This window comes from Pelophylax lessonae (genome assembly GCF_965119305.1).
Source record: "Pelophylax lessonae genome assembly, chromosome: 1".
In the NCBI taxonomy this organism is placed as follows: Eukaryota; Metazoa; Chordata; class Amphibia; order Anura; family Ranidae; genus Pelophylax; species Pelophylax lessonae.
The window spans coordinates 351148887-351176230 of NC_138768.1; the positions used below are offsets into that span (position 1 = coordinate 351148887).

Here is a 27344-nt window from a genome sequence, read left to right on the forward strand (position 1 = left end):
TGTCACTGGAAGTGATAAGTTGTTTTAAAGAGTCTCCTGGCATTTTTTTTTCATATGTTTGTATACACATCTGGAAATGATGTATGAAATATGGAATTATTTATCCCACTGATGAAGTATTAAAAGTATGTTGTCACAGAGTTCATTTACACAGGTTAAAGCAAGCTAAAATCCATGTATAAATTGGGTCCCCGTAAAGAGGATGGTAAATACTTGCATTTTCCGCTGCCCACAACCCTATTTGAAATTGGCATTTAAGGTCTGTCCAGAAACAGATACTTCCTGGATTGTCAGATGGTAGATCATAAGCTTAACCACTTGCCTACAGGGCACTTTCACCCCCTTCCTGCCCAGGCCAATTTTCAGCTTTCAGCGCTGTCACACTTTGAATGACAATTGCGTGGTCATGCAACGCTGTACCCAAATTAATTTTTTTTTTTATAATTTTTTCCCAAAAATGGAAATTTCTTTTGGTGGTATTTAATCACTGCTGGGTTTTTTTATTTATTTATTTTTTTTTGCTAAAAAGGGGTAAAAAGAAAATTTTGAAAAAAAAAAGTTTCTCTTTATTTCTGTTAGAATATTATGTAAATAAGTAATTTTTATCTCCTTCGCTGATGTGCACTAATGAGGCTGCACTAATAGGTCGCACTGATAAGTGGCACTTATGGGCAATGATAGGTGGCACGTATAGGCAGCACTGATGGGCACTGAAAGGCAGCACTGACTTGCATTACTGATGGGCACAGAATGGCCTGACTGATGTGCACAAATTGGCATTGCTGATGGGCACAGATTAGTGTAACTGATGGGCACAGACTGGCTTCACTGCTGGGCATTGTTGGAGCTGCACTGATAATCAGGGCACTTATAATCAGTGCCCTGATTATCTGTACAGGTCTCCCATATTTGGAGATGCCACTGATCGGCTCTCCTGTCCTCTCCTCACACTCTGTCAGTGTGAAGCGAGGAGAGCCGATTACCTGCACTTCCGTGTTTACATGTGATCGGCTGTGATTGTACCCAGCCGATCACATGGGTAAAGAGCCATGTCATCATGTGACGTCAGCCCAGAACAAGAGGGGATTTGTATAGACAAATGACGGAAGGCGGTTAATAATCGCATGCAATGGCAAGCTGCAGTTTTCAAAGCGAGCAAAGTCCTTTCTTGTATTAGGAGAGGTATGGATTCCAGAGAGAGTGATATCATTTTACCCCTGTACAAACCATTAGTAAGATCTCATCTGGAATATGAAGTTCAGTTTTTGGCACCAGTTCTAAAAAAGAATATTGAGGAACTGGAGAAAGTGCAGAGAAGGGCAACCAAACTGATAAGAGGCATGGAGGAGCTCAGCTATGAGGAAAGGTTAGAGGAATTTAATTTATTCTCTCTTGAGAAGAGGAGATTAAGGGGGGATATGATCAACATGTATAAATACATAGGGGGACCATATAGTGAACTTTGGTTTTGAGTTATTCACAGGTCATCACAGAGGACAAGGGGGCACTCTTTACGCCTGGAGGAAAAGAGATTTCATTTCCAGATACGGAAAGGTTTCTTCACAGTAAGAGCTGTGAAAATGTGGAATAGACTCCCTCAAGAGCTGGTTCTGGCCAGTTCAGTAGAAAAAAAAACAAAAAACGACTGGATTCTTTCCTAAATGTACCGAATATATATACTAACATTTTATAGGTAAAATTGATCCAGGGAGTATCCGATCAGGGGAACAGGAAGGAATTATTTCCCTTGCTGGTGCAAATTGGATCATGCTTTGCTGGGGTTTTTGCCTTCCTCTGGATCAACTGTGGGCATGTGATTGTCTATATGGGATTGTATGAGTTATAAATATATACGCACAGTATCTCACATAAATGAGTACACCCCTCGTAGTTTTGTAAATATTTTATTATGTCTTTTCATGTCACAACACTGAAGAAAATACACTTCGCTACAATGTAAAGTAGCCGCAATTGTCATTTTTTCCCCACAAATAGAGCTTTCTTTTGGTGGTATTTGATCACCACTGCATTTTTTATTTTGCGCGCTATAAACAAAAAGACTGACATTTAAAAAATGTATTTTTTACTTTCTGCTATAAAACCTATCCAATAAGAAAATGTAAAAAATCAAATTTCTTCATAAATGTAGGCCAATATATATTTTACATGTTTTTGGTAAAAATGAAACAAAAAAAAAAAAATTCCAATAACCGTATATTGATTGGTTTACACGAAGCTTAAAGCGTCTAACAAACTGTGGGATGTATTTATGCAGTTTTTATTTTATATTAGTAAATGGCGGTTATCAGTGACTTATAGGGGAATGCAATATTGACAATCTGAAACCTGACACTTTTTTATGGGAACCAGTGACACTAATACAGTGATCAGTGCTAAAAATATGCACGATCACTGTACTAATGACACTGGCTGGAAAGGGGTCAGAACAGAGATCTGCTTTGTTTATATAGGCAGATCCCCGTTCTGTGTTATTTACTGACGATTGGAGGGTGCCGGAGGACATTAAGTATCCGGCACCGGCAGATCGGCTTCTGCTGTGATTAATCACAGCAGAAGCTACCCGCCAGCGGCATGCACACGCCCCCTGCAGGCAGAAGTGCGGAGTCACGTATATATATATATATGTGATTCTACACAGGAGAGTCGTTCTGTAGCCGTAAAACTGCTATGGGGCAGTCTTTAAGTGATGAAAAAATATGAATCAGGTGCGCTAACCCAAAAAAACAGTCAATTAAATACTGTGATCCGTGATATAACTGTGACAAAAACTATATCAAGGTATAAATGACACAATAACAAGACAAATGCAAATCAATGCAATTGAACAGATGAACCACCCATGTGTATCAAACAATAATGTCCATCCAAGAAAGTGTTATAAACAGTCCAATTAAAAAGTGAACAGTGAATCAAAAAATCCAGAACTCTTCGGTGAGAAGACAATATAACTAAGGAAGGTGCAGACCATGTGATTGAAGGTTCAGCGTTCCACCACCAGCTTAACTTATTACCAAAGAGTTGAAATAAAAGGGCATAATGAGATAACCCTGCTCCAGAGATCATGCAGCGAAGGGGAAAGTTCCAAGTGAATCAGGCTGGCACTGTTCCTTAAAGAGAGTGACCAGACTCTTACCAGAAGGGACATTAATTAAAGCCTTGAACAATCCTGTCATCCTGTCCTGCACGAAATCACTGTGTAGTGGATCGCTGGTATGATCTCGGGTGTCTTTTCCTCAATAGTATGGGAACAGAAAAGAGGGGACCGCCATGGTGCATTATCATAACAACATTTATTCAAGACAAGAGAAAATGCACTTACAATGTGGTAGATAATCCACGCTTATAGTCTCCCTCGGAGATGAAGCAGGTAACGGCGGCCGCCTGCAGTGCGGACCGTCGTATCGATGTGTTAGTGATGACGCGGCGCCTCCTCTCTGACGCGTTTCCCCCGTTTGGGCATCCACTGAGATAGGAGGTGCTTCTCTTCTCTCAGCATGGCTCCACCCCAGCCTCTAACAGGAAACACGATATTAACCAGCCCACTGCAAGCCAGCCTTGCCCGAGCAACAATTGTGTGAAGGCTTACCTGAGTGGTTCTTGCTGTATGCTCTACGTCAGAGCTCTGTTTTCCTGACTTTGGCTTATTTGCCTGACCCATCCCTGTCTGCTTGTTGCCCCGACCTTCAATTCATCCTTCTGACCTTACCGTTCTGTTTGTTCTCCCGACTATCCCTTGTTGCCCTGGACTGCTGCTTCCTCTCCATCCACCAGTGCCAGCCATGAGCGTGAGCTGGGAGACCCTGGAGACCTTGATTTACAAATAAAATGCAACATTTTCCACAGTCCGTTATGATTTGGGGAGCCATGTCATCTGTCTGTGTTGGTCCACTGTGTTTTATCAAGTCCAAAGTCAGCACAGCCCTCTACCAGGAAATTCTAGAGCACTTCATGCTTCCCTCTGCTTACCAGCTTTATGGAGATGCTGATTTAATTTTCCAGCAGGACTTGGGCACCTGCCTACACTGCCAAAAGTACCAGTACCTGGTTTAATGATCATGGTAGCACTGTGATTGCCCAGCAAATTCGCCTAACCTAAACCCCTTTGGAAATCTGTGGGATATTGTCAAGAGGAGGATAAGAGACACCAGACCCATTGATGTAGATGAGCTAAAGGCCATATCAAACCAACCTGGGCTTCCATAACACCTCAGCAGTGCCATAGGCGGAACGCCTCCATGCCACGCCACATTGATGCAGTAATTCATGCAAAAGGAGCCCTGACCAAGTATTGAGTGCATACTATACTGTACATAGACACTTTTCAGTAAGCCAACATTTCTGTATTAAATTTTTTATTTATTTTTTTTTATATTGGTCTTATGTAATATTCTAATTGTCTGAGATACTGAATTTTTGGTTTTCACTAGCTGTAAGCCAAATTCATCAAAATAAAGGAAAGCAATGCTTATAATATAGCACTCTATGTGTAATACATCTAATTTAAATTTATGATTTTCACTTTTTGAATTGAATTACTGAAATAAACTAACTTTTTGATCATATTCTAATTTTATGAGATGCACCCGTGTATATATAATGCTTGGGGGTTCTAAGTATTTTTCTAGAAAAAATACTGATTTTAACTTGTAAGCAACAAGTGTCAGAAAAAAGCTTAGCCTTTAAGTGGTTAAACTGACCTCATTTGCAGACCAAAGTTTATTCCTTTGATCTCTATAAGAACCAAATGATACAATGTTTCTTTTTATGTCTCAGGGCTAAGCAGTGTTGTGGTAAACTTTGCCGGCTGCTTTTTTTTTTTTTTTTTTTGACAGCTGTAAGCAGAGAACTGCTCTGTACTTGTTATATGATTTGTGGAAATGCTGGATTAAGATTGTGAGGGGGTTGAATTGAGATCGCAATTTTTTTTTTTTTAACGAATAATCGTGCAGCTCTACTCTGAGCACAAGTTGCATGTCACAAGTCTGATCAAGTTAAGATGCTGGTCCGACTTGGATACAACATGGGTGATATTCAGTGGGCTAAAATAGGACCAAAGTTAGACCAAGAAGTGCAGGAACCTTTTCCAAAGTCGGCCTGACACAAATCGGACCAGTTAAGATGGCACTCATAGGGAATCATTGATTTATACAAGTCATATGACGTGCTCTCAATGTCGGAGTGTGGGTCGCACCAGTGGGAACCGGGCCTAAGGTTGATTTTCCAACCCCAGAGGTTCTTAAACTCTTTGATCTGAAGACCAAAATAAGAAAAATATTATCCGACTGGCACCTGAGAAAAGAAAAATATTACTAAAATGTCAGTAAAGCCATACACACAAACTGCAAACATATTTGTTGCCATCGAAGTGTAGTTCTCAATAATTTCCCCTGTGTAAGGCAGAAAAGTGTATAGCTAATGATAAACAATATTTATATTTCAAAACGGAGAATAGATTCCTGAGCATTTTTCCAATGTGAATGCCATGCATACTATATATATATATATATAAAAAAACTCCAGGCAGATATAAAAGACATAAAGTAAAACAGCTCTGTATTCATCATACATCAGGAATGCTACTCCCGCTGCTGCACTTGGACAATCTAGGCAAGTGGTGACCCATCATAAACATATCCACAACCTAATCTGGTTTCCGGCCTATAGTTTAACCACTTGACCTCCAGAAGGTTTACCCCCCCCCCCCCCTTTCATAGCTAGGCCATTTTTGCAATACGACTCTGAGTTACTTTACATTACATTGAGTGGTCATGCAATGCTGTAAAATGTATGTCTTTTTTCCCCCCCATAAATAGAGCTTTCTTTTGGTGGTATTTGATCACCACTGTTTTTTTTTTTGCACTATAAACAAAAACTTTGAATAAAAAATATATATTTTTTACTTTCTGCTATAAAACATATGCAATAAAAAAGATGTAAAAAATGAAATGTCTTTATAAATTTGCTCAATTAAAGTTTTATAGCGCAAACTATAGGATATATACTGGAATTTTTAAATTTTTTTACAAGTAATGGCAGCGATCAGTGACTTATAGTGGGACTGCGATACTGCGGGGTACATTCTAACACTAACTGACACTAATACACTGTTCAATGCTAAAAACATTCACTATCCCTGTACTTATGACACTGGCTGGGAAGAGGTTAAACATCTAGGGCAATCAAAGGGTTAACTGTGTGCCTAACGTGTTTTTGTGTGTACTGTGTTGTGGTTTTACGAAGATCGGCCATAAGCGGTTCGAATCTCGGCCGGTTCAGCAGGAATGAATGTACCAAGATCGATCAACTTGGATACAACCAGACTGCCAGATTCTAGCCTGCTATCCTCGATAGTGAAAATCGTTGTGGTCTCCTGGCGGCGATAGCTTCCCCCGCCCTTTCTTTCCTCCCTACCGGGAAAAAACAATGGCCTGGCTGGAGGGATACCCGCATCAACACTGGATTGATGGGCAAATCAAGCAACCCGTGTTTGCAGGAAAGAAATGTGCTCTGTGTATGGCCAGCCTAAGGGAATGTGGGTGATTTTACTCCATGCTTTGCAGGAAATCAAAATGAATCCCTGCTGACGGACGGGACAGAGCTCTGCCTTGTTCACATAGGCAGAGCTCTGTCCTGTCTCTTTCCTTTGCCGATCAGCTGGTGCCAGTGGATAATCCATTGGCTGGCACCCACTGATAGGCTTGTGGTGTGTCCAATTACAACACAGCCGGGTTGCCGGCTGTGCGCGCGCCCCATACCCAGAAGTGCCAGATTACGTACTAGGTACATGATCTGGCCCAGAAGAGCTGCTCTAAGTGATGCGGTCGGCAAGTGGTCAAAGCAGAACTTCACTCACTCAATCAACATTGACTATTTTTAATCTTTTTGCTGCTAGCATTATAAATAGATAGGAAGGTATATCATATTTTTTTTTTTACATTTCCTCAGTTACTTTCTTGTTTTAATGCCTAGGCAAATGATGTCACACATCGCAGGCATCGTCAGGAGGGTTAAAGGTCTTAGCTAAGCACACCCTCCTGCCTGAGCTAAGGGCAGATGTATTCCAGGAAGTAAATTCTGCATGAATCATTTGCCCTTACTCAGAGTGGCCACGGCCAGAAATGCTAGGGTGGAGTGATTTGTTAGCAAAATAAAGCATTGAGACATGGATGGGGGGATTTGCTTTGAGTATTAAAGCGGAGTTCCACCCTAAAATTATACTTACCTCCATCTTCTCGCTCCGGGTCACCTGAAAAACAAATGGATAATCGCATTTTTTTTTTTTTTTACATACCTTGTTTAGAAGAAAATATACTTACCTTACTTCCTCTTCCTCGCCACGGCGATTCGTCACTTCCTGGCTTTGCAATGATTCCTGGGAGCTGAACGTCATCGCTCCCAGGAATCAATGCGCCTGCACTGGCCCCGACGTCAGTTCCGGTGCAGGCACCGTCATACCTTGCTAAACAGCTTGTGGGCATGCCCAGAAGCTGTGCAGGGATGACGCTGCGGCCCCGGAAGTGACAGCGGGCCGGCGCAGTGCATCGTGGGACCGAAGAAGACGGAAGAGGACACAGAAGAGGATCGCGCTGGCTTCAAGCTGCCCACACCTGAGATGGCAGCGCTGGAGAATACATTTTCAAGGTAAGTATTTCTTCTTGCAGGTAAGTGCGACCCGGGACAGATCAGAGGCTATCCATTGTGGAATGCACTAGCCCTGACTGTCCCAGGGGTATTTTTATTCAAAAAAATGTCCCAGGGTGGAACTCCGCTTTTAGGATGAATAAAAAGTTTTTTTAGGTTGTGATGCTTTTTTTTTTTTTTACACTGGTCACTTATCAACCTAAAAATGCATATAAAATGCCCAAAAAAAAGTCTGTAAAAATAGCAGCGCCTAGATGTGAACGTAGCCTAAGGAACACTGGCCTGCGCCATTGAACTAAGCTGATATTTATAGCGTACATTTCTGGATTGTGAAGCTCAGTATTTTATGGTCTATGAGTCGTAATGAAACTACCTTGACTGTGACTAAAAACCAGAATGTAACCTCAGTTTTGTTAGGAAACTGAATATTGCGTCGTGTTCGCCAGAAGCTTTAATGGAATTGTTTTGGCTAGAATGAAGCACACATTCCTACAGTTTTATCTTTCAAATCCTATGATACCGTGCTAAATATTGTTGTGTCACCTAGTATTAGCTCCTGGCTGACACCTTCATATATTAAGTATTAACACAAGGACAGCTAGGCCAGTGAGCCGTATAGCTGATGCAGCAGCTCCAAAGACCTGGAACAGGTGATGATTGCTGAGAACAACATCGTCTGCTAATGTGCTCTACTGCAAATCTCTGGGAACTTTTTTTTGGCAGCCTTTTCCACCACCAAGGACATATTTGATCCTAATCCAGAACATGTAATTATCAGAGATACAAGCCCCTGCCAATGTACCTTCTTTGCACACATGCTCTATTTGTTGCTTCAGCATTAAACATCCTTGAATTCTGAGCACAGATTCTATTTTTGTAACCTTGGCGCAGTACGTATAACAGTACATACAGCTTATTGAAAGTAAAAACCTAATGCTGGTGACATATGAGATATTATTTGGATGCTAGAAATCAATTTAGTGTATCCATCGAGGCTGGGTTCACAATTTTGGGTAGAGTGCAGAGGGTTTAGAACAGCTGTCAGGTTTTTATTGCTCCCTGTGCCCCCTGTTAGGGAGATTTGTCCTGTTTACCATTCTCATTGAAAGTGAAAGTAAAAGAAAATTCCAAATTTTGGGTTGTCCCCAAAAAAGTAATAGAGGGGAACACTTCCAACAGGGACACTAGTTATGGTGACCTGGGGGTCCCCAAGAAATTCCCTTAATTTGCAGTGATTTCCTTTCACTTCCTGTTTGGCCTAGAGACAGGACGTGAAGGGAAATCTCTGCAATGGGACACGTATGGTGAAAAAAATCTCAAAGGGCTCATACCCTCCCTTAACCACTTAAGCCCCGGAAGATTTTACCCCCTTCCTTACCAGGGGGTATTTTGCAATTCGGCACTGCGTGACTGTAACGGACAATTGCGCGGTCGTACGATGGTGTACCCAATATGCGACTTTTACTTTTTGCGCTATAAACAAAAAAAGAGCGACAATTTTGAAAAAATATTTTTCACATTTTTTTATATGAAATTCCCCAAAAAAATTTATTAACATTTTAGGCCAATTTGTTTTTTTGCTACATATGTTTGGTAAAAAAAATCGCAATAAGCCTATTTTGATTGGTTTGCGCAAAAGTTATTGCTTTTACTAACTAAGGGAAAGATTTTTGTAATTGTTGTTGTTTGTTTGTTTTTTTTTAATAAGTAATGGCGGCGATCTGCAATTTTTTTTGCGGGACTGTGACATTGCGGCAGAGAGATCGGACCCTTGACTGACATTTTTGACACTTTTGGGGGTACCAGTGACATTACTACAGTTATCAGTGCTATACATATGCACTGTTACTGTAAAAATGACACTGGCAGGGAAGGGGTTAACTTTATTGGAGATGCAGGGGTTAAATGTGTCCCTAGGGGCATGCTTCTAACTGTAATGGGGTGTGGCTTTTCATGTAACCACAGAGACATACGATCCTACATAGCAGGATCGTATGATCTCTGCAGTTAAACCAGGGAGAATGACAGGCGGCTTTGTTTACATTAGCCGCCTGCCTTTCTCCCTCTGCAGCGGACGATCGCGAGTGACTGGAAGACATCGGGTCCGCCGGTCACACGCGTAGGGATGTGCAGGAACGAGCGGGGGCGGGAGCGCGCCTCCGGCGGCGCGCGCTCATCCGCTATTGGCTCCCGGACGAGTGACGTATATATACGTCACTTTGCCCAGGAGGGGCTGACTGCCGCAGTAAATGTACTTGCGTGGCGGTCGGCAAGTGGTTAAGGCCCGTACACACAGTACGAAAATCGGAAGTAAAAATTTGTCCGACGAACGATCTGCCGATTTTCTGATTGTTAGTATAGTGCTTTCCACAGCCAATTACGAATTTTCGGACGACAAAAACTGGATGTGCAGGCTATAAAATTTTTATCGTACGTGAACACAACATCCGATTTTCATTTAATTAGTAGAGTTTTTTATCTGAAAAAAGTTCTAGACTAGACTAGGCAAGACTAGGCATGCTCTGAAACGAAAGAACACATACAAAACAATTCAACACATGACATCACTTCTGAAGTTGAATTCTGTAGTATGAGAATTTTCATATGAAAGTAACCTCTTCACTTTCCATATGAGACTAGCATGCAACAAAAAACAGACGAAAGATGGTTCGATAATCTAATCGTGTGTACGAGGCTTAACTCTATCTAACATGAAAAAAAAAAAAAAGTTTTGCCTATAGTTCTACTTTAAAGTGTAACTAAAGGCAATTTTCTTTTTTGGATTGAATCAAGAGGGATTAGACTACCTGTCAGGTTTTTATTGCTGTCTGTGTCCCCATTAAGAAGAATTACTCTCTGTTTGTCCTGTTTCTCATATATATATGTGTGTGTGTGTGTGTGTGTGTGTGTGTGTGTATGTATGTGTGTGTGTGTATATATATATATATATATATATACGCCAGAAAATACAGTGTGTATATATATATATATATATATATATATATATATATATATATATATATATATATATATATATATACACCCTTATACAATTGCATATACAATATAGCATATACAATTGCTACACAAGTGATAATGTAATTGAATTTTTATTAAAAATTACCTTTCCTTTTCAATCTGCAGCGCTGCAATTTCCTGTAAAATGCAATGCAATATGGCTACCTGGAGATGTTCTGTGCACAGTGGGCATATAGAACGCCTCCCAGAAATGTAATTTCCTGCTTGTGTGATTGGCTTACTGATTTTCCCAGAAGTCTACACTAAGATATAGCTCAGATTTTCAGCATCCCCTGCAACAAAAATGTCATTTTTGGTGAGAACTCCCAAAGGAAAATCCCGTCTAAAGGGATGCAGACCCTCCACTTTCCTCATTAGAGCCCTGCTGATTGATAATTATAAAATCACTCCCATTAGAGTTACTTTCCACATGGACACAGAGAAACAAACAGCTGTTCCTTCAGAATAACATAAAGTAGGACTCTGCAAGAAAGTTTGTTATAATCCTTGCAATCTAATTAGATCATCCAGAGAGGAATGTTTTTTTCTTTTCTCAACAAAAGTGGAGTTACTCATAAAGTATACATCTGTATTTTTTTAAATAGACCATTCTGCCAATATGTTCATTTGATTGTCTGTTTTTGTTTTATAGCCTTTCAAACAACTCCCGAATAGTGAGTCTCCTGTCACAGCTGGAGAGAATCAACTCCGAATCAGCCTTGGATCCTGATAACACTAGATTTGTCACTGCAAAAATCCTCCACTTGGCACAAACTCAAGGTATATAAATTGTTTAATTAAATTGCTTCAAATAATTTTATTACAGCTATGCCTTTGGAATAATCAACTTTTGAAAATAAAAGGAAAAGAACAGCACATGTATACTATTTTTCCAACGCATCACAAGTCATGCTTCTTCGGTTTACTTGTGGTTTGTCAATAACAGTTTCTTGAACAGCTCGTCCAGTTCTGTGCCCTTGGCAACACTGATTTTAATTCATAAACATTGTTTTTATTAGTTGTCTAAAATCCTCTGCACAACTGAATTCAGCACTGTAAGCCAATCAGGCTCTTAATCACTGCTAAGTGCTAACATGTTTAATGTGATTCCATGTGCTAAAATCTTTAACTGCTTCCAGTCTGAGCCAATTCTGACATTCCTCTTCTACATAGCAGGTCTGCAGGTCTATGTCGGTGCTAAAATTATTGTTCTCGCTCTGACGTTCATGGCGATACCTCACATGTGTTGTGCGGGACCTACGGGCACGTTCACATTTGTTCTCAAGGATAGGGGAAAGGGAGCGCTTTAACCTTTTTTTTTTTTTGTATCTGTTGTATTATTTTTTTATGTAGAAAATTTTAATCAGCTTATTGCTATTACAAGGGATGAACAACATCCCTTGTAATAGCATGGGCTGTGATAGCTCCTCCTTATGGAGAGGTGTGGGGTCCATTTGACCCCAGGTCTCTCCTCTGGCCTCCAATGCAGCCAATCAGGCTTTTTAAGAGCCAGGTAAACACCGAACAGAAACCAGAAGTGACGGAATCCAGATCGCTTCCGCTTTCTGACATTAGGAAACCACATCCATTTTGCTCACTGTGTGCCCAGAGCTGGATGCCACCAGTTGCATCCTTACCGGGCTCCCTGATCACATAAGAGTTGTGGGACTCCCTACTTTTACGTTGTAGGAAATGGCCGGCCAAACAAAGTGATATCTCAGTCAACTGCATTGATGACCAAGATATCACCCTTCCCGTCCGAGGAAGTTTCTATACATATGGCGGATGGAAGTGGTCAAGGTGGATTGAAATTTTGCCAGTTCAATGGTGCTGTTTGGATAATTTTCATTCAATCAGCCCCTGCAGTCACTTGGCTTTAGTGCTGATAAGGGTATTCGAACAGTTCCCGCTGTCAGAATACAATAGCACAGTGGGGAGGATTCTTCTTGCTCTTTTTTTTTCCAGCGTCTGGCTAAGCAGAAACTGAGCGTGTATGCCCAGCTTTACAGGAGGGGCAAGCATGAGAAGATCTCATCAGTAATCAGCAGGCACAGGGAGTGATCAAGCAATATTGATTCTTTCCAGTGGAGAAAAAAGGCAGGGGCTGACTGAATAGAACTATGCACCCATGCACAGGAAAAACAGATCACATGGATGTATTTAGCCACCTCACCTCTTGGTCAAAGCACAAATCTTCCCAGGCCTCATCATCTTCACTGCAAATAAAAACAAAGAAAAGGGCGCACCAGCCTAGCGCATTATCCTCAGTGGGCTTTTATTGGAAAAATAAAAATGAACTACTCACAAACATGCGATTAAAATCCAGCATATCGATTTTATAGAAATGGCCGCTATGATTTTAAATTCCGCTGCGGCACTTTTTTTTTTTTCACGGAGTGGATGACACTTGTGTCATCCGCTCCGTATGTCCGCATATCATCCCATCCGTTTGCGGATGATATACGGACATAATGTATGTCAATGGGGATTGCGGATGACACCGCTGACATCCGATTTTGCATCCTTTACGTTTTTTAAACGGAAGAAAAATAGGGTTCTATTCTGTTCCAAAAAAACGGAACAGAACTGAAAGGACAAAAATCGGATGGTCATCCACTGACATCCGAAATCCCATTGACATGCATTATGTCCGTATTTCATCCGCAAAAAAACAGGATGAAATATGGACATACGGAGCGCCCGTGTGAAAGAGCCCTTAATTATTGCACTTTTTGTATATATTTTTGAAAAATGAATACCTAAAACTCTCTGTTAATGAATTGCACTGTGCATCCTTTAAAATGATGGGAAATAGAGTCTGAGGACTACACAATAGACCTATTGAGGAAATGGGAATTTGTCCGTAACAACTAGTCAGATTCTCCTTTTTGTAGGGGATCTCACAAAAGAAAAGAAAACTGCAAAATTTTTTTTTCTTCTTTGCTTAAAAAAAAAATCTAAATGTGCAAAGTACACAAGGTACACAACGTGATGTAATTAGTGTCATAACTTGCTGTAAACATCACATGTAGTGGAAAAATTATGATAGCTAAAAATAATTTAACTTGGGATAGACAGGGGGCTATGTGCCATTCTCTGTAGGCGTGGCTTGGCATTTGTCAGCACTTGTCAGAATGTCCAGGGTTGTGTAAGTGATCAGTACTGCAAGCTGCACCTTGCTGGGTTATTACCTATGAGCAGATTTCAGTGTGATATCCATATGCCACTTATTGTGGAAGGTAAGTGTCATGCAAAGCATGTGATCCTGGCACTGACAATAAATCCTTTAATTGTGTAGATCTTCACACTAAAGATCTGCCACTTGTTTGATCATTTTACTATACATTTTTCATACAGTATTTATATAATTTCCTGCACATAGTATTGCAGCTTGCTTCTATAATGGGGGAAACATGCTATGAATTAACATATGGTGTTATTTTGGCATTGTCTTTGTCATTTTCAGGGATGCCATCATCTTTGGCCTAAGAATAGCAGATTTTACTCCTTATTTACCAGTTGTGTACTTGCATTTTATTTTCGAATAAAGAAATATTGCATTCTCTTGGCTTTTTCCATTCTGTTTTTTTTGCTGCTTTAAAGTAGGACTATAGGCAAAACTTTTTATTTTATTTATTTTTTTAATTTTGAACAGAGCAAGAAAGGGTTATAACCAGTGTCGGATATTGTTTTTCACCATCTATGTCCCATTGCGGAGATTTACCTTTATTTCCTGTCCCAATGCCAAACAGAAAGTGAGAAGAAATACCTGCAAATTAAGAGAATTATTTTGGGACCCCTCGGTCATCAGTACTAGTATCCCCATTGGAAGAGTTTCCCTCTATTATTTTTCTCGGGAAAATTTCACTTTCACTTTCAATGGGAATGGTAAACAGGACAAATCTTCCTAATGGGGGCACTGGGAGCAATAAAAAACCAACAGGTGTTCTAATCCCTCTTCACTCTATCCAAAACTAAAAAAAAAAAAATAAAAAGTTTTGCCTTTAGTTATAATTTAAGCATTTTGATTTTTAATACTTATCAAGTGTTTACAATCAGCAGAATTTTGGTTAAATGAGACGTTTTGTATAAGTGGGACTCCAATAGAGGTGTGCTTCCTTTTTTTTTTTTTTTTTTTGTGTGTGTTTATAATTTGCACCTGCAAAGTGCCGGTGTAACGTTAGAAAACCATACCTCGTGAAAATTCCATACCCACGTCACTTCCTGTCAGAAACGTAATGGAACAGCTGAGCAGCGTAGCAGTGCGCATGCTCAAAGCTCCGGATACGTCATTGAACAGCTGGAGGAGCTTAGCATTGCGCATGCTCGGAGGGTAGGGAATTGTCACGGCAGTGTGTTGTAACGTTACACCGCTTCAGCTGTTGCGGCGGTTACATTAAAACATCTCGGCTGCAATATGAGTCATCTCCGCTCCTACCCCTGTCACTTCCCTGACATCGGTTACTAAATGTAAAAGCGGCGGCAGGTTTTTTCATAGATCCGCCGCCGCTGTTATATTTAGTAGCCAAGATCAGGGAAGTGACAGGGGAAGGAGCGGAGATGACTCATATTGCAGCCGAGATGTTTTAATGTAACCGCTGCAACAGCTGAAGCGGTGTAACGTTACAACACACTACCGTGAAAATTCCCTACCCTCCGAGCATGCGCACTAGTAAGCTCCTCCGCTATTGAATGACGTAGGTGCACCGAAAGTGACGAGGGTAGGGAATTTTCACGGGTATGGTTTTTTCACGGAACACCGGTCCCCGGGTTACAAACATCCGACTTACAAAAAGGACTCCTACTTACAAATGGAGAGAGACAACAGGAAGTGAGAATAACCTAGGAAGGGAAAATCACTCCTGTAAGGCTCGGTTCACATTTATGCGATGCGGGAAGGCTGCGAATTCGCAGCCTGTTCCCGCATCGCACACGCACCCCCGGCAGTTCACACTGCCATATGCGATACGCTGGGGGTGTCAATGTAATCTTAACGACACCCCCAGTTTGATCGCATATTGCAGTGCGATCGTGCAGTTCGCACAGGAGCGGATCGCACAAGTGTGAACCGCTGTGCGATCCGATCCTGATGCGGCTGCATAAATGCCTCCTGTGCGTGTTTGCTCCAGGTGCGATGCGAATTTAGCCATACAAACTGTATGGCTAAACTCGCACCGCACAGCTGATCGCATGTAATGTCGGAGCAGTACACTCCGACATTACATGCGAACCCGGCACTCGCAGAAGTGTGAACCGGGGCTAAGAGTTCTCATGGGAAAAAGGTGCCTCCACTGAAGCGTTATCACCAATCCTTGTTTCCGCAACAACCCAAAATTCTCAAAATCCAATTGTCATAGGGACAGAAAGTGAGGTGAAATCTGAACAGGGGCACAGACAGCAAAACAAATGGTACAGGGGTGTTAACCCTTGCCTATGCTATCCAAAAAACGTAAATTATTATTTTTTCTTAGAATAAGATTTATTCTTAGCTGGAGCTAAACTTAAAAAATGTACCTATTCCGACTTACAAACAAATTCCACTTAAGAACAAACCTACAGACCCTATCTTCTTTGTAACCCGGGGACTGCCATTACTCATCATAAGAAAATTGGGTGAAAAATACTACTTTCGAAGTCATCATCGAATCGTTTTTTTAACAATGAACCTGTGTACATTCATTTCAACAGAATTCTCTAATAAGATTATATATGTATCTGGTATATTTTTTGCATTTTATAATAGCCTCCCTTGTGTTGATATCCAAAAAGGCATGAGACCGCTTTTTGGCATTAAATTGGAACTTTAGTCTAAAAAATAAAAATGGATTAACAGTCAGGATTTTTAATGCAGAAGAGACATACTTGGTCTCTTATCCATTAAAGCAACTTACTTGCCTGTCCTTGCCAGTACAGTAGCTCACTGAACAAATTTGACAATGGCGAAGCTAAAGGAACTTTCGTGCATGCATGAGAGTGAACTTCATCTCAGCCCTGCCAACGACAGCGGTCAGCAACCGAGACCTGGAAGCCGACTTTCCAAAGATGTAGGTATCCGTCGGGACTTTTGGGCATGGTGCATCGCTGGATTCAAGGTGAGTATAGTTTCGCTTTAACATCTTTGATGTGATGTGTTCAAACTATCCGACTAAAAACGTTCACTTGAATGACACTCTATTGCAGTGGTTCTTAACCTGGGTTCGATCGAACCCCAGGGGTTCGGTGAGTCAGTCTCCGGGGTTCGGCGGGGGGGACAAAGGGGCAATTGCTCCCCCGGAGAAAATATTACTGATTGTGAGGCTGAGCGCACCCCGGGAAATCAGAGCTGCGGTCGGGACAACTCACAGCCATTACACATAGACACTTGACACTCCGCCCCCTGTACCTCCCCCAGCAGGTTTCCAGCCTATCTCCTGCAGGCTGCTTGCTGCGTGAGTGGGCGGGATGGGGATGTACCTGACCACGGAGATCGCGCCCTCCTGGAAGAGGGAAATGTGAGCAGCTGAGCAGAGTGAATGTTCCTGGAGGTAGGCTCAGCTAGCTGTACATGGTGGATTCGTTTACAAGGACCTCTATGCTAAGTCTGCTGAGTTACTGCAGCTTAGCATAGAGGTGCTGTTAGCTGACAGATGGAAATGCATGTCCTTTTCATTTAGCTCAATAAAGCATTGTGAATACCCCCTGGTGTGTGCCCTCCTGATACCCCATGGAATGCTCTCCCAACACCTCCCCCCAATGTGTGCCCTCCTAACACCCCATGGTATGCCCTCCAAACACCTCTCCAAAGTGTGTTCCCTCTTGACACCCCATGCTATGTCCTCCCAACCCCCCCAGTGTGTGCCCTCCTGATACCCCATGGTATGCCCTCCCAAACCCCCCCCCCCCCCAGTGTAGTGTATGTCCTCCTGATACCCCATGGAATGCCCTCCCAACACCTCCCCCCAGTGTGTTCCCTCCTGACACCCCATGGTATGTCCTCCCAGCCCCCCCAGTGTGTGCCCTCCTGACACCCCATGGTATGCCCTCCTGACACCCCATGTTTTAATGGTTTTGTTCTTAATGGTTTTGTTTTTTGAGATACAGTCGCCAACACTTGCAGGGAGGCCCCAGCGAGATTTGAACTCGCGACCCCTGGTTTACAAGACCAGTGCTCTAACCCCTGAGCTATGGAGCCTTTTTTTTTTTCTGTTTTTTTTTTTTTTTTATTTGAAAAAATCATATTTTATTTTTTCAATTAAGAAGGGTTTGGTGAATGCGCACATGAAACTGGTGGGGTTCAGTACCTCCAACAAGGTTAAGAACCACTGCCCTAGATCAACATTCATTAGTGCTGATCCAGAAGAAGGCAAAAACCCTACTAAAGCATGGTCCAATTTGCTCCAACAGGGAAAAAATTCCTTCTTGACCCCCTTAGACTATATTTGCAGAAATTATTTTTCTGGTGCAAATAGTAGCGGCAGAAATTTTCTGATTTCTGCAGCTTTTTTTGCAGTCTGTGAGTGGCTAGCTATGGGCTGCTGAGCCTGTACATTTTAATCACAAGGCGGTGGCGGGTCGCAGCTATTCGTGTCCACGCAGTGCACTTTGTGTGCGTTTAGCAGTGATCTCCACAGACAATCGCTGGCTGCATGAACATTCAGAGGAAGGCAATGTAAGGTGCTCTGCTGTGCTGTGCTCCCTCAGTGATGTAAGGTGCAGTGCATTACCCCCCGGTAATGTACTGCACTGTGCTGTGTCCCCGCCAGAAATGTACAGTGCTCTGCTGTGCCCCCAGTATTGTAATGTGCTGTATTCTTCCAGTAATGTCGGGCTGTGCTGTATTCTTCCAGTAATGTCGGGCTGTGCTGTTTCGTGCCAACCCCCGTAATGTAAGGTGCAGTGCATTACCCCCCAGTAATGTCCTACACTATATACATCACTATTTCTTCTAGACCTATATGCTGGTTTGAACAACCAACATGAGGAAGTCACTGTTTCTATTTACGATTGTTTCCTGGGGGCGGCACATCTTTACTCTAATTTGTAATCGTGGTGCCCTTTGAATGAGCCATAAACCTCCTCTGCAGGATGGCATTGGTTTGGAGCCGGCATTGCCGTTCGGTTAATCTTGCTTGCTGCCCTGCAATGATCGGTGCTTTTTCTGGATTTAATGGAGAATTTGGGAAAGGTGGGAGCCTTGGGACGTTCGTAGCATTTTCTGTTGTTCCTTTTACATCTCGTTTGCAAGACAGACAATGAATCGTTGTAGCACAAGCTTCATCCGGTGGTGGGGGCTCCATCAGTTTCTTGAGTGTTTTCCTCCACCCATTCTCCATCTCCTTTATGTATACCACTATTTTGTCCAATTTAATTTTCATTTTGTCCAATTGAGTTTTCATTTCTTCCTTGTTCTTTTCCATTACTTCCGTCCATTTTTCATCCTGGCATCTGATTTTTTCAGCCAGATGTTCAAGCATCAGGCGGAATTGCTCATTGGAAGAATCAAAGGTTTTTCGATCCAATTTTTCAGCAAGGTCTTCTCTGTCTTTAGCATTTTGATCGATGTGCACTTTTAGCTCCATCATGTTGTGTTCCATGTCTTCCAGCCTCTTGAGAATAGCATCTTTGTATTGTTGATAATTCTCCTCCGCTGCCTGCATGCGGTCATCATAGATTTTCTTTTCCTTCATTTTTTCTAACTTCAGGCAGTTTAATTCCTGTTCCAGGTCTTGCTGCTTCTTTTCCAAAGCTTGGATCCTCTGGGAATTCTCTGAGGATCCCCCCCTGTACACACATCTAAATGGTGATGATGGTGGCTGTGGTGGTGGACTGGGAACTTTAATCTCCGTCTGTTTTATTTCCTGTAGGAGCTGCTCTTTTATCTCTTTCTTCAGCTTCTCAATGTCCACCTGCCCCTTTTTTTGTGTGTCCAGGTCTTGTTGCAGATTTGTGCAGTGCAGATTTGTGCTTTACCATCTCCGCCTGCAGCTGCACAATGTCAGCCTGCATCTTATTCTGCGCCTCGAGCTGCAGCTGCTTTTAGCACAAATTACAGACACTGATCTCTAACCTACTGACACCATAAGTATATACACACGGATATGTGTTTGAGCTTTGGGGTGCACACCCTAATGCAATACGCTGCGCACACCTATGACATGGGTATAGTCAGAGGTTTTCTGCCTAGTGTCCTACTCCTGTAGGGGGCAGTATAACCCAATGATCAAGAATGAGAGGAGCTGTGTCCGTCAATGAGCATCAGAGAAATGGATTTTAGAGCTTTCTTTTGGTGGTATTTGATCACCTCTGCGGTTTTTAATTTTTTGCGTTATAAACAAATAAGACCGACCATTTTGGAAAAAAAAAACAATATTTTTTATTTTCTGCTATAAAACATATCTAGCAAGAATCACATTTCATCAATTCATTTTTTGTTTGTATATTGTTTTGTTTTGTTTGTTGTGGTTGAACTAGATGGACTGCTGTCCTTTTTCAACCTGTCTAACTATGAGATGGGCGATCGGATACTCCCTGGATCAACATTCATTAGTGCTGATCCAGAAGAAGGCAAAAACCCTACTAAAGCATGGTCCAATTTGCTCCAATAGGGAAAAAATTCCTTCTTGACCCCCTTAGACTATATTTGCAGAAATTATTTTTCTAGTGCAAATGGCAGCGGCAAGAATTTTCTGATTTCTGCAGCTTTTTTTGCAGTCTGTGAGTGGCTAGCTATGGGCTGCTGAGCCTGTACATTTTAATCACAAGGCGGTGGCGGGTCGCAGCTATTCGTGTTCACGCAGTGCACTTTGTGTGCGTCCAGCAGTGATCGCCACAGACAATCGCTGGCTGCATGAACATTCAGAGGAAGGCAATGTAAGGTGCTCTGCTGTGCTCCCTCAGTGATGTAAGGTGCAATGCATTACCCCCCCAGTAATGTACTGCACTGTGCTGTGCTCCCTCAGTAATGTACTGCACTGTGCTGTGTCCCCGCCAGAAATGTACAGTGCTCTGCTGTGCCCCCAGTATTGTAATGTGCTGTATTCTTCCAGTAATGTCGGGCTGTGCTGTATTCCTCCAGTAATGTCGGGCTGTGCTGTATTCCTCCAGTAATGTGGGGCTGTGCTGTTTCGTGCCAACCCCCGTAATGTAAGGTGCAGTGCATTACCCCCCAGTAATGTCCTACACTATATACATCACTATTTCTTCTAGACCTATATGCTGGTTTGAACAACCAACATGAGGAAGTCACTGTTTCTATTTACGATTGTTTCCTGGGGGCGGCACATCTTTACTCTAATTTGTAATCGTGGTGCCCTTTGAATGAGCCATAAACCGCCTCTGCAGGATGGCATTGGTTTGGAGCCGGCATTGCCGTTCGGTTAATCTTGCTTGCTGCCCTGCAATGATCGGTGCTTTTCCTGGATTTAATGGAGAATTTGGGAAAGGTGGGAGCCTTGGGACGTTCGTAGCATTTTCTGTTGTTCCTTTTACATCTCGTTTGCAAGACAGACAATGAATCGTTGTAGCACAAGCTTCATCCGGTGGTGGGGGCTCCATCAGTTTCTTGAGTGTTTTCCTCCACCCATTCTCCATCTCCTTTATGTATACCACTATTTTGTCCAATTTAGTTTTCATTTTGTCCAATTGAGTTTTCATTTCTTCCTTGTTCTTTTCCATTACTTCCGTCCATTTTTCATCCTGGCATCTGATTTTTTCAGCCAGATGTTCAAGCATCAGGCGGAATTGCTCATTGGAAGAATCAAAGGTTTTTCGATCCAATTTTTCAGCAAGGTCTTCTCTGTCTTTAGCATTTTGATCGATGTGCACTTTTAGCTCCATCATGTTGTGTTCCATGTCTTCCAGCCTCTTGAGAATAGCATCTTTGTATTGTAGATAATTCTCCTCCGCTGCCTGCATGCGGTCATCATAGATTTTCTTTTCCTTCATTTTTTCTAACTTCAGGCAGTTTAATTCCTGTTCCAGGTCTTGCTGCTTCTTTTCCAAAGCTTGGATCCTCTGGGAATTCTCTGAGGATCCCCCCCTGTACACATGTCTAAATGGTGATGATGGTGGCTGTGTTGGTGGACTGGGAACTTTAATCTCCGTCTGTTTTATTTCCTGTATGAGCTGCTCTTTTATCTCTTTCTTCAGCTTCTCAATGTCCACCTGCTCCTTTTTTTGTGTGTCCAGGTCTTGTTGCATCCGCATCTTCTCCATCTCCGCCTGCAGCTGCACAATGTCAGCCTGCATCTTATTCTGCGCCTCGAGCTGCAGCTGCTTTTCTTCCAGCTGTTTTTGCAGCTCTGCGTTCTCCTTCTGCATCTTCTGTGCATCTGCTTCCTTTTCCAGATGCAGTTTCTTCAATTCAGAGATTTCATTTCTGCCTAGGTTCTCCAGGTCAGTGATCCTGGTCTCCATCTTCTCCTTCTCCTGCTTTAGGAGGCTAACCTCCGATATTAGCTGCGCAATAATGGCAGTATTCTGCTGGCCGTGTTGTTCATAGGTCATGGCCATTTGGCTAAGGTTCTGCCCTCGGGTGGTCATTTTCACAATTTTAAAATGACTCCGAATAAAAAAAAAAACACAGCGAAATTCACTGGTCAACTGAATAGAATTTTCCTATAGGTCCTTTCTCTTCAACTGCCAACTGTGTTTTGTTCTAAATCCTGTCTTCCTCTGCCTTATATACCCTCTTTGGCCCCGCCCACTCCAACTGCCACGTTGAGATCACACATCACATAATAGTTTTTTCTCTAGCGCTCATCGACAGACGTAGTCCTCGGTGATACACCACCTTCGGGTTATGTTACCTCCGCAGGAGCAGGACTAGACAGGAAATTAAAAAGCTCTGGCCACACCCTAGGGGCAGTCCCAGAGGGTATATCCTCTCTCTCTCTGCCTCAGCAAATCAGTTATTTTCTGTCTAGTTAGGAGTAAGGACCTAGATACCTTGCTGGGATCTTAGGTCCTGGCAAGAATTTTTTTCTAAAAGGATTTTTAGACAGCTTTTTTTTTTTTCTCCAGTGTTCCTGTGAGATCTTCAAGCAAGAAAGCTGAACTGGGCGACGGGCTGGATGTTGAGATCCGGTGGTCACCCCAGTTCAGCCTACGAGCGCGTGCAGGCCATAGCTCCACGCTGAGTCGGCCGCGACAAAGTCCCATTAAAAGGACTGAACCCGCGAGTTAAACGTCTCGCTGAAACGCCAAAGACCATGAGTCACGGCGTCCGTATCGGTCGACAGCCCTCCCGCCCCGGTGGAGAGGGGTACTGTCAGGAGTTGGTGCCCGCCTGGTTCCGGTATGGTGAGTAGTATGTTCCCCCTTTTTCCCTGACGGGGTTTGTGGTGAACGCGGGCCCCTCTCTGTATGGTAAGAAAGAGTCCTTTCTATCCTATAACATGTCACAAATCCTCCTACTTTGAGTGTGATTTTATGTGTGCAAAAAGCCAGGAGGCTTGGTTTGGGAGCTAACAATCTATTGTATACATGTTTTAAAGATGTAATCTGTGGCATTCTGGGAATCTTATGGGTTAAGTATAAGCTACCTACCAGTCAGAAGCCACGGACATGTAGACTGCCTTCCAAATCAGATCTCCAGCTATTAGCAGGCCTCCCGAACGGCCATGCGGTCCGCCAGGGCCGGTACCGCCAACCACGCCATATCCCCATGCAGAGAGAGTGTTGTGTGCCCTGCAGCACACCGCTAGTCAGCACAGGCCGCCGCCATTTTTTTTGCTGGATCGCACGAGCCGCCATTTTGGCGTAGCCTCGTGTCTCCAGCATGGGGGCGGCCATGTTTGAGGTGATCCTACACCTCGTGGAGCTTGGGGGAGGCGCCGGAAGGCGTGCAGAGGGGCGGAGCCGCCTCCCTTCTTCCTGGGCAGCCAGCCAAAAGACTTCCTGTTTGTCAGGACAGCGCTGTAAGCTGTTGCAGTTTAACTCTGAGCATCAAGTGGTGAGCCTGGGGGTCTCTCTCTCTCTCGATCGATAGGGATCCCTAGCAGGTAACACTAAGGGGCTTTTTGTGGCGCTGGGGGTCAGAAAAAAAAAAAAAAAAAAGTTTTTTTCTTTTGATTTATATTATCCAGGAAGTAACTGGAGTTATCATGGACCCTGCCACACATATTCCCCCACCTGTTTCCCTCGAGGGGGCCTCGGGACCCGCCGGTGCACAGAGTATAGAATCATTTACAGCAATTTTGGAGTCTATGGTGGCTCGGGTGGAGGCGGCCTGTCAGGGACGGGGGTCAAGGAAGCGACCCCCGCCTACCCCTATACCATCTGACACCTCTGACTCAGATTCAGAGATGGTCACGGCAGTTGCAGGTTCCTCTGCAAGGGCTGTTATCCCAGGTAAAGCCCCCTCAGACAGTGAGGAGGACGCTTCTTCTCCTGCTATAATTCAGGAAGAAGCATTGGTGGACGCACTAGTTGTGGCAGTGCAAGAAACCTTAAAACTTGAGGCTTTACCGGCAGAGGCAACTGAAACAGAGAGGCCTTTCGGTACTAATAAGCCCATCAAGATGGCGAAGGCTTTTCCGGTACCTAAATGTTTTGGTAATCAGATTAAAGAAGAATGGGAGCATTCTAAACGTACCTTTACTATTTCCAAGCGTATTGCTAGACGCTATCCGTTGAGGAATCCATCATTAAGAAATGGACGGTACCACCAGTCGTGGATCCGCCTATTTCCAGGCTGAATAAAGCCACGGTTATTCCAGTGGAGGACACTTCGTCCTTTAAGGATCCGGTGGATCGAAAGATAGAAGCAGAGTCCCGCACTATCTTTTCTCTGATAGGGTCAGCTTTTAGACCAGTAATTGTTATTGGTCTAGTTTCCCAGACACTTACGGAATGGGCGGAAATGGTACGCCAAGATCTTAGGGGAAAAGATATTCCCCAGGAGACATCTGATTTGATGGAACAGATCATACAAGGGCTACGGTTTATCTGTGACGCAGCCTTGGACACAACTCCCTTATTAGGGCATGCATCTAAGTTAGCAGTAATCCTCAGACGTGTGCTGTGGTTAAAATGCTGGTCAGCTGACCTAGGTTCCAAGAAGACCTTGACCAATCTCCCTTTTCAGGGGAATCGTCTATTTGGGGCCAACCTAGATGAAATCATTAAGGATGCCACTGGGGGCAAGAGCACTTTCTTGCCACAGGCTGCAAAAGCTAAGGGACCTCGCAACAAGCGAGGACCTTTCTTTACCGCCCATAAAGGGCGCCCGGCTGGTACTAGCGGGAAAGGCAAGACTCCTCCAGGAGGATTCAAGAAGGGCTGGTCGGACAAGCAGAGGACCAACCCAGCCAAACCCGAAGCAAAGGAGTACACAGCCTGAAGGTGCGCCCCCACCCGGTTTCAGGGTGGGGGGACGTTTTCACCGGTATTCAGGACATCAGATCGAGCATCAACCACTACTACCGGTGCGATTCTTCCCTTCCAACATTTAAGTACCACAGGAAGCGGTAGTTACCGTTCCCTGAATAGATCTTTTCCTTTACCCTTTCCTAAGATTAGTCCCGATACCTCACAGGAATCGGATCTGGTTGACCAGATAGGCCAAGTAGCCTCTAGTCGGGTGACTTCGGTCCCTGAGGTTCAACCAGAAAAGATCACCCTTCCTGATAACTATCAGGTATCTGATAAATGTGTGGGAACAGAAAACGACCAGACTTTCTCGGATGGTCGGGGCCAGATAGCTCTAGGGACGCCTGGTTCAGATCCAATCAGCGCCAGTGGTCCTAGAAATTCTAGGCTGGCCTCCTCAAGCCGGCCTGGCCAACTTGGACATGCTAGTCGCAGACGTTCCGTGGGAACTTCGTCTCAGGGAGTGTCTGTGGTCTCTAGGACCAAGTTACCTTCGTGCTTTACAGTCGCTGGTTTTAATGGCCTGGCCATTGAGACCCAAGTACTGAAGGACAGAGGTTTGTCTACTTCTGTCATTCCTACCCTTATTAAAGCAAGGAAAGCGACTTCCAGCAAAGTCTATTATCACACATGGAAGACTTATATTGCGTGGTGCGAATCTTTAGGATTTCCTCCACGTACCTATTCGGTGTCTCGAATATTGGCCTTTTTGCAACAAGGGGTTGAGCAGAAGCTAGCCTTGAGCACCATCAAGGGTCAAGTTTCAGCATTAGCAATCTTCTTTCAGAAGCCGTTAGCTACCAAATCCTTGGTGCGGAATTTCATCCAGGGGGTGCGGCACCTGGCTCCTCCAGTCCGCGCGCCCTTACCGCCCTGGGATCTTAATTTGGTTTTGTCGGTTCTACAGAAACCTCCTTTTGAAAACATCAGGGAGATTCCCTTGCTTACTTTATCCCAGAAGGTGGCCTTCTTGGTGGCTATTACTTCTGCTCGCAGGGTGTCAGAACTGGCTGCATTATCATGCCAGTCACCATACCTAGTGATTCATAGGGATAAGGTAGTACTTCATCCTAAGCCATCTTTTCTTCCTAAGGTGGTTTCAGATTTTCATCTGAATGAAGATATTGTACTACCTTCCTTGTGTCCTCAGCCCAAGCATCATCGGGAACATGCGTTGCATTCCTTAGATGTGGTTCGGGCAATCAGGGTATACCTGAAAGCTACGGAATCATCCCGTAAGACGGATTCACTTTTTGTGATCACGGATGGCCCCAGAAAGGGTTTGCCTGCATCTGCCGCAACCATTGCCAAATGGATTAGACAGACGGTGGTACAGGCTTATTCTATTAAGGGTCAGAGTCCTCCGTTCCCTGTTAGGGCGCACTCCACTCGAGCGCTCAGTACTTCCTGGGCCTTTCGCCATCAGGCGTCAGTGGTCCAGGTATGTAAGGCGGCCACCTGGTCGTCGGTACATACCTTTACAAAATTCTATAAAATTGATGTGACGGCATCGGCGGATGCCTCATTTGGCCGCAAGGTTTTGCAGGCCGCAATTTGAGGAGACCGGTGGTCTACCTCGAGGGTTTTTTTCTGTTTGAAAATTTTTTTGTTGAGTCTCATCATTAAGGATGAGCATTGTAAACTTCTAGTTGGCACCGGTTGGGCCTTCTAGATTGGGATTTGATTTCCATTTTCCCACCCCTCAGTTGTGATACTGCTCTGGGACGTCCCGAAGGTGGTGTATCACCGAGGACTACGTCTGTCGATGAGCGCTAGAGAAAAATGGATTTTTGTAAAATCTTACCGTAAAATCCTTTTCTCTTAGCTCATCGACAGACGTAGTCCCCGCCCCTCTGTTTTGGAGTTGGGTTGGGTTAAATTCTCTAAGCACTGCTTTTTCACATAACTGATTTGCTGAGGCAGAGAGAGAGAGGATATACCCTCTGGGACTGCCCCTAGGGTGTGGCCAGAGCTTTTTAATTTCCTGTCTAGTCCTGCTCCTGCGGAGGTAACATAACCCGAAGGTGGTGTATCACCGAGGACTACGTCTGTCGATGAGCTAAGAGAAAAGGATTTTACAAAAATCCATTTTTTTTTTTTTTTGTAACTTTACGAACTTTAACTGTCAGTTCCAACTGTCATCTGATTGATGGGATTAGTGTATTTTTTTTTTCTTTTTTTTTTTTATTAAGTGTTCTTGCATGCCAACACCACTTACTGTTATCTCACATATATATTCTTATTATTATCGCCAAATTTACCACCCTAACTCCTCCCACAGTTTTTACACTACATAGACAGTAATATACCGAATC

General features: G+C 43.4%; 1 protein-coding gene across 2 annotated transcripts in view; it reads left to right on the plus strand.

The window, feature by feature from the left end:
* AGTPBP1 (ATP/GTP binding carboxypeptidase 1) overlaps window positions 1-27344 on the plus strand; it is a 295080-nt gene that overhangs the window by 56853 nt on the left and 210883 nt on the right. Inside the window, exon 3 of one of the 2 annotated variants that reach the window (XM_082261111.1) lies at window positions 11333-11460. In XM_082261111.1, coding sequence (XP_082117237.1) covers window positions 11333-11460 — 128 coding nt within the window. Of the gene's footprint in view, window positions 1-11332; window positions 11472-27344 lie in introns of those variants that run through there. The other variant, XM_082261112.1, reaches the window with a different exon arrangement.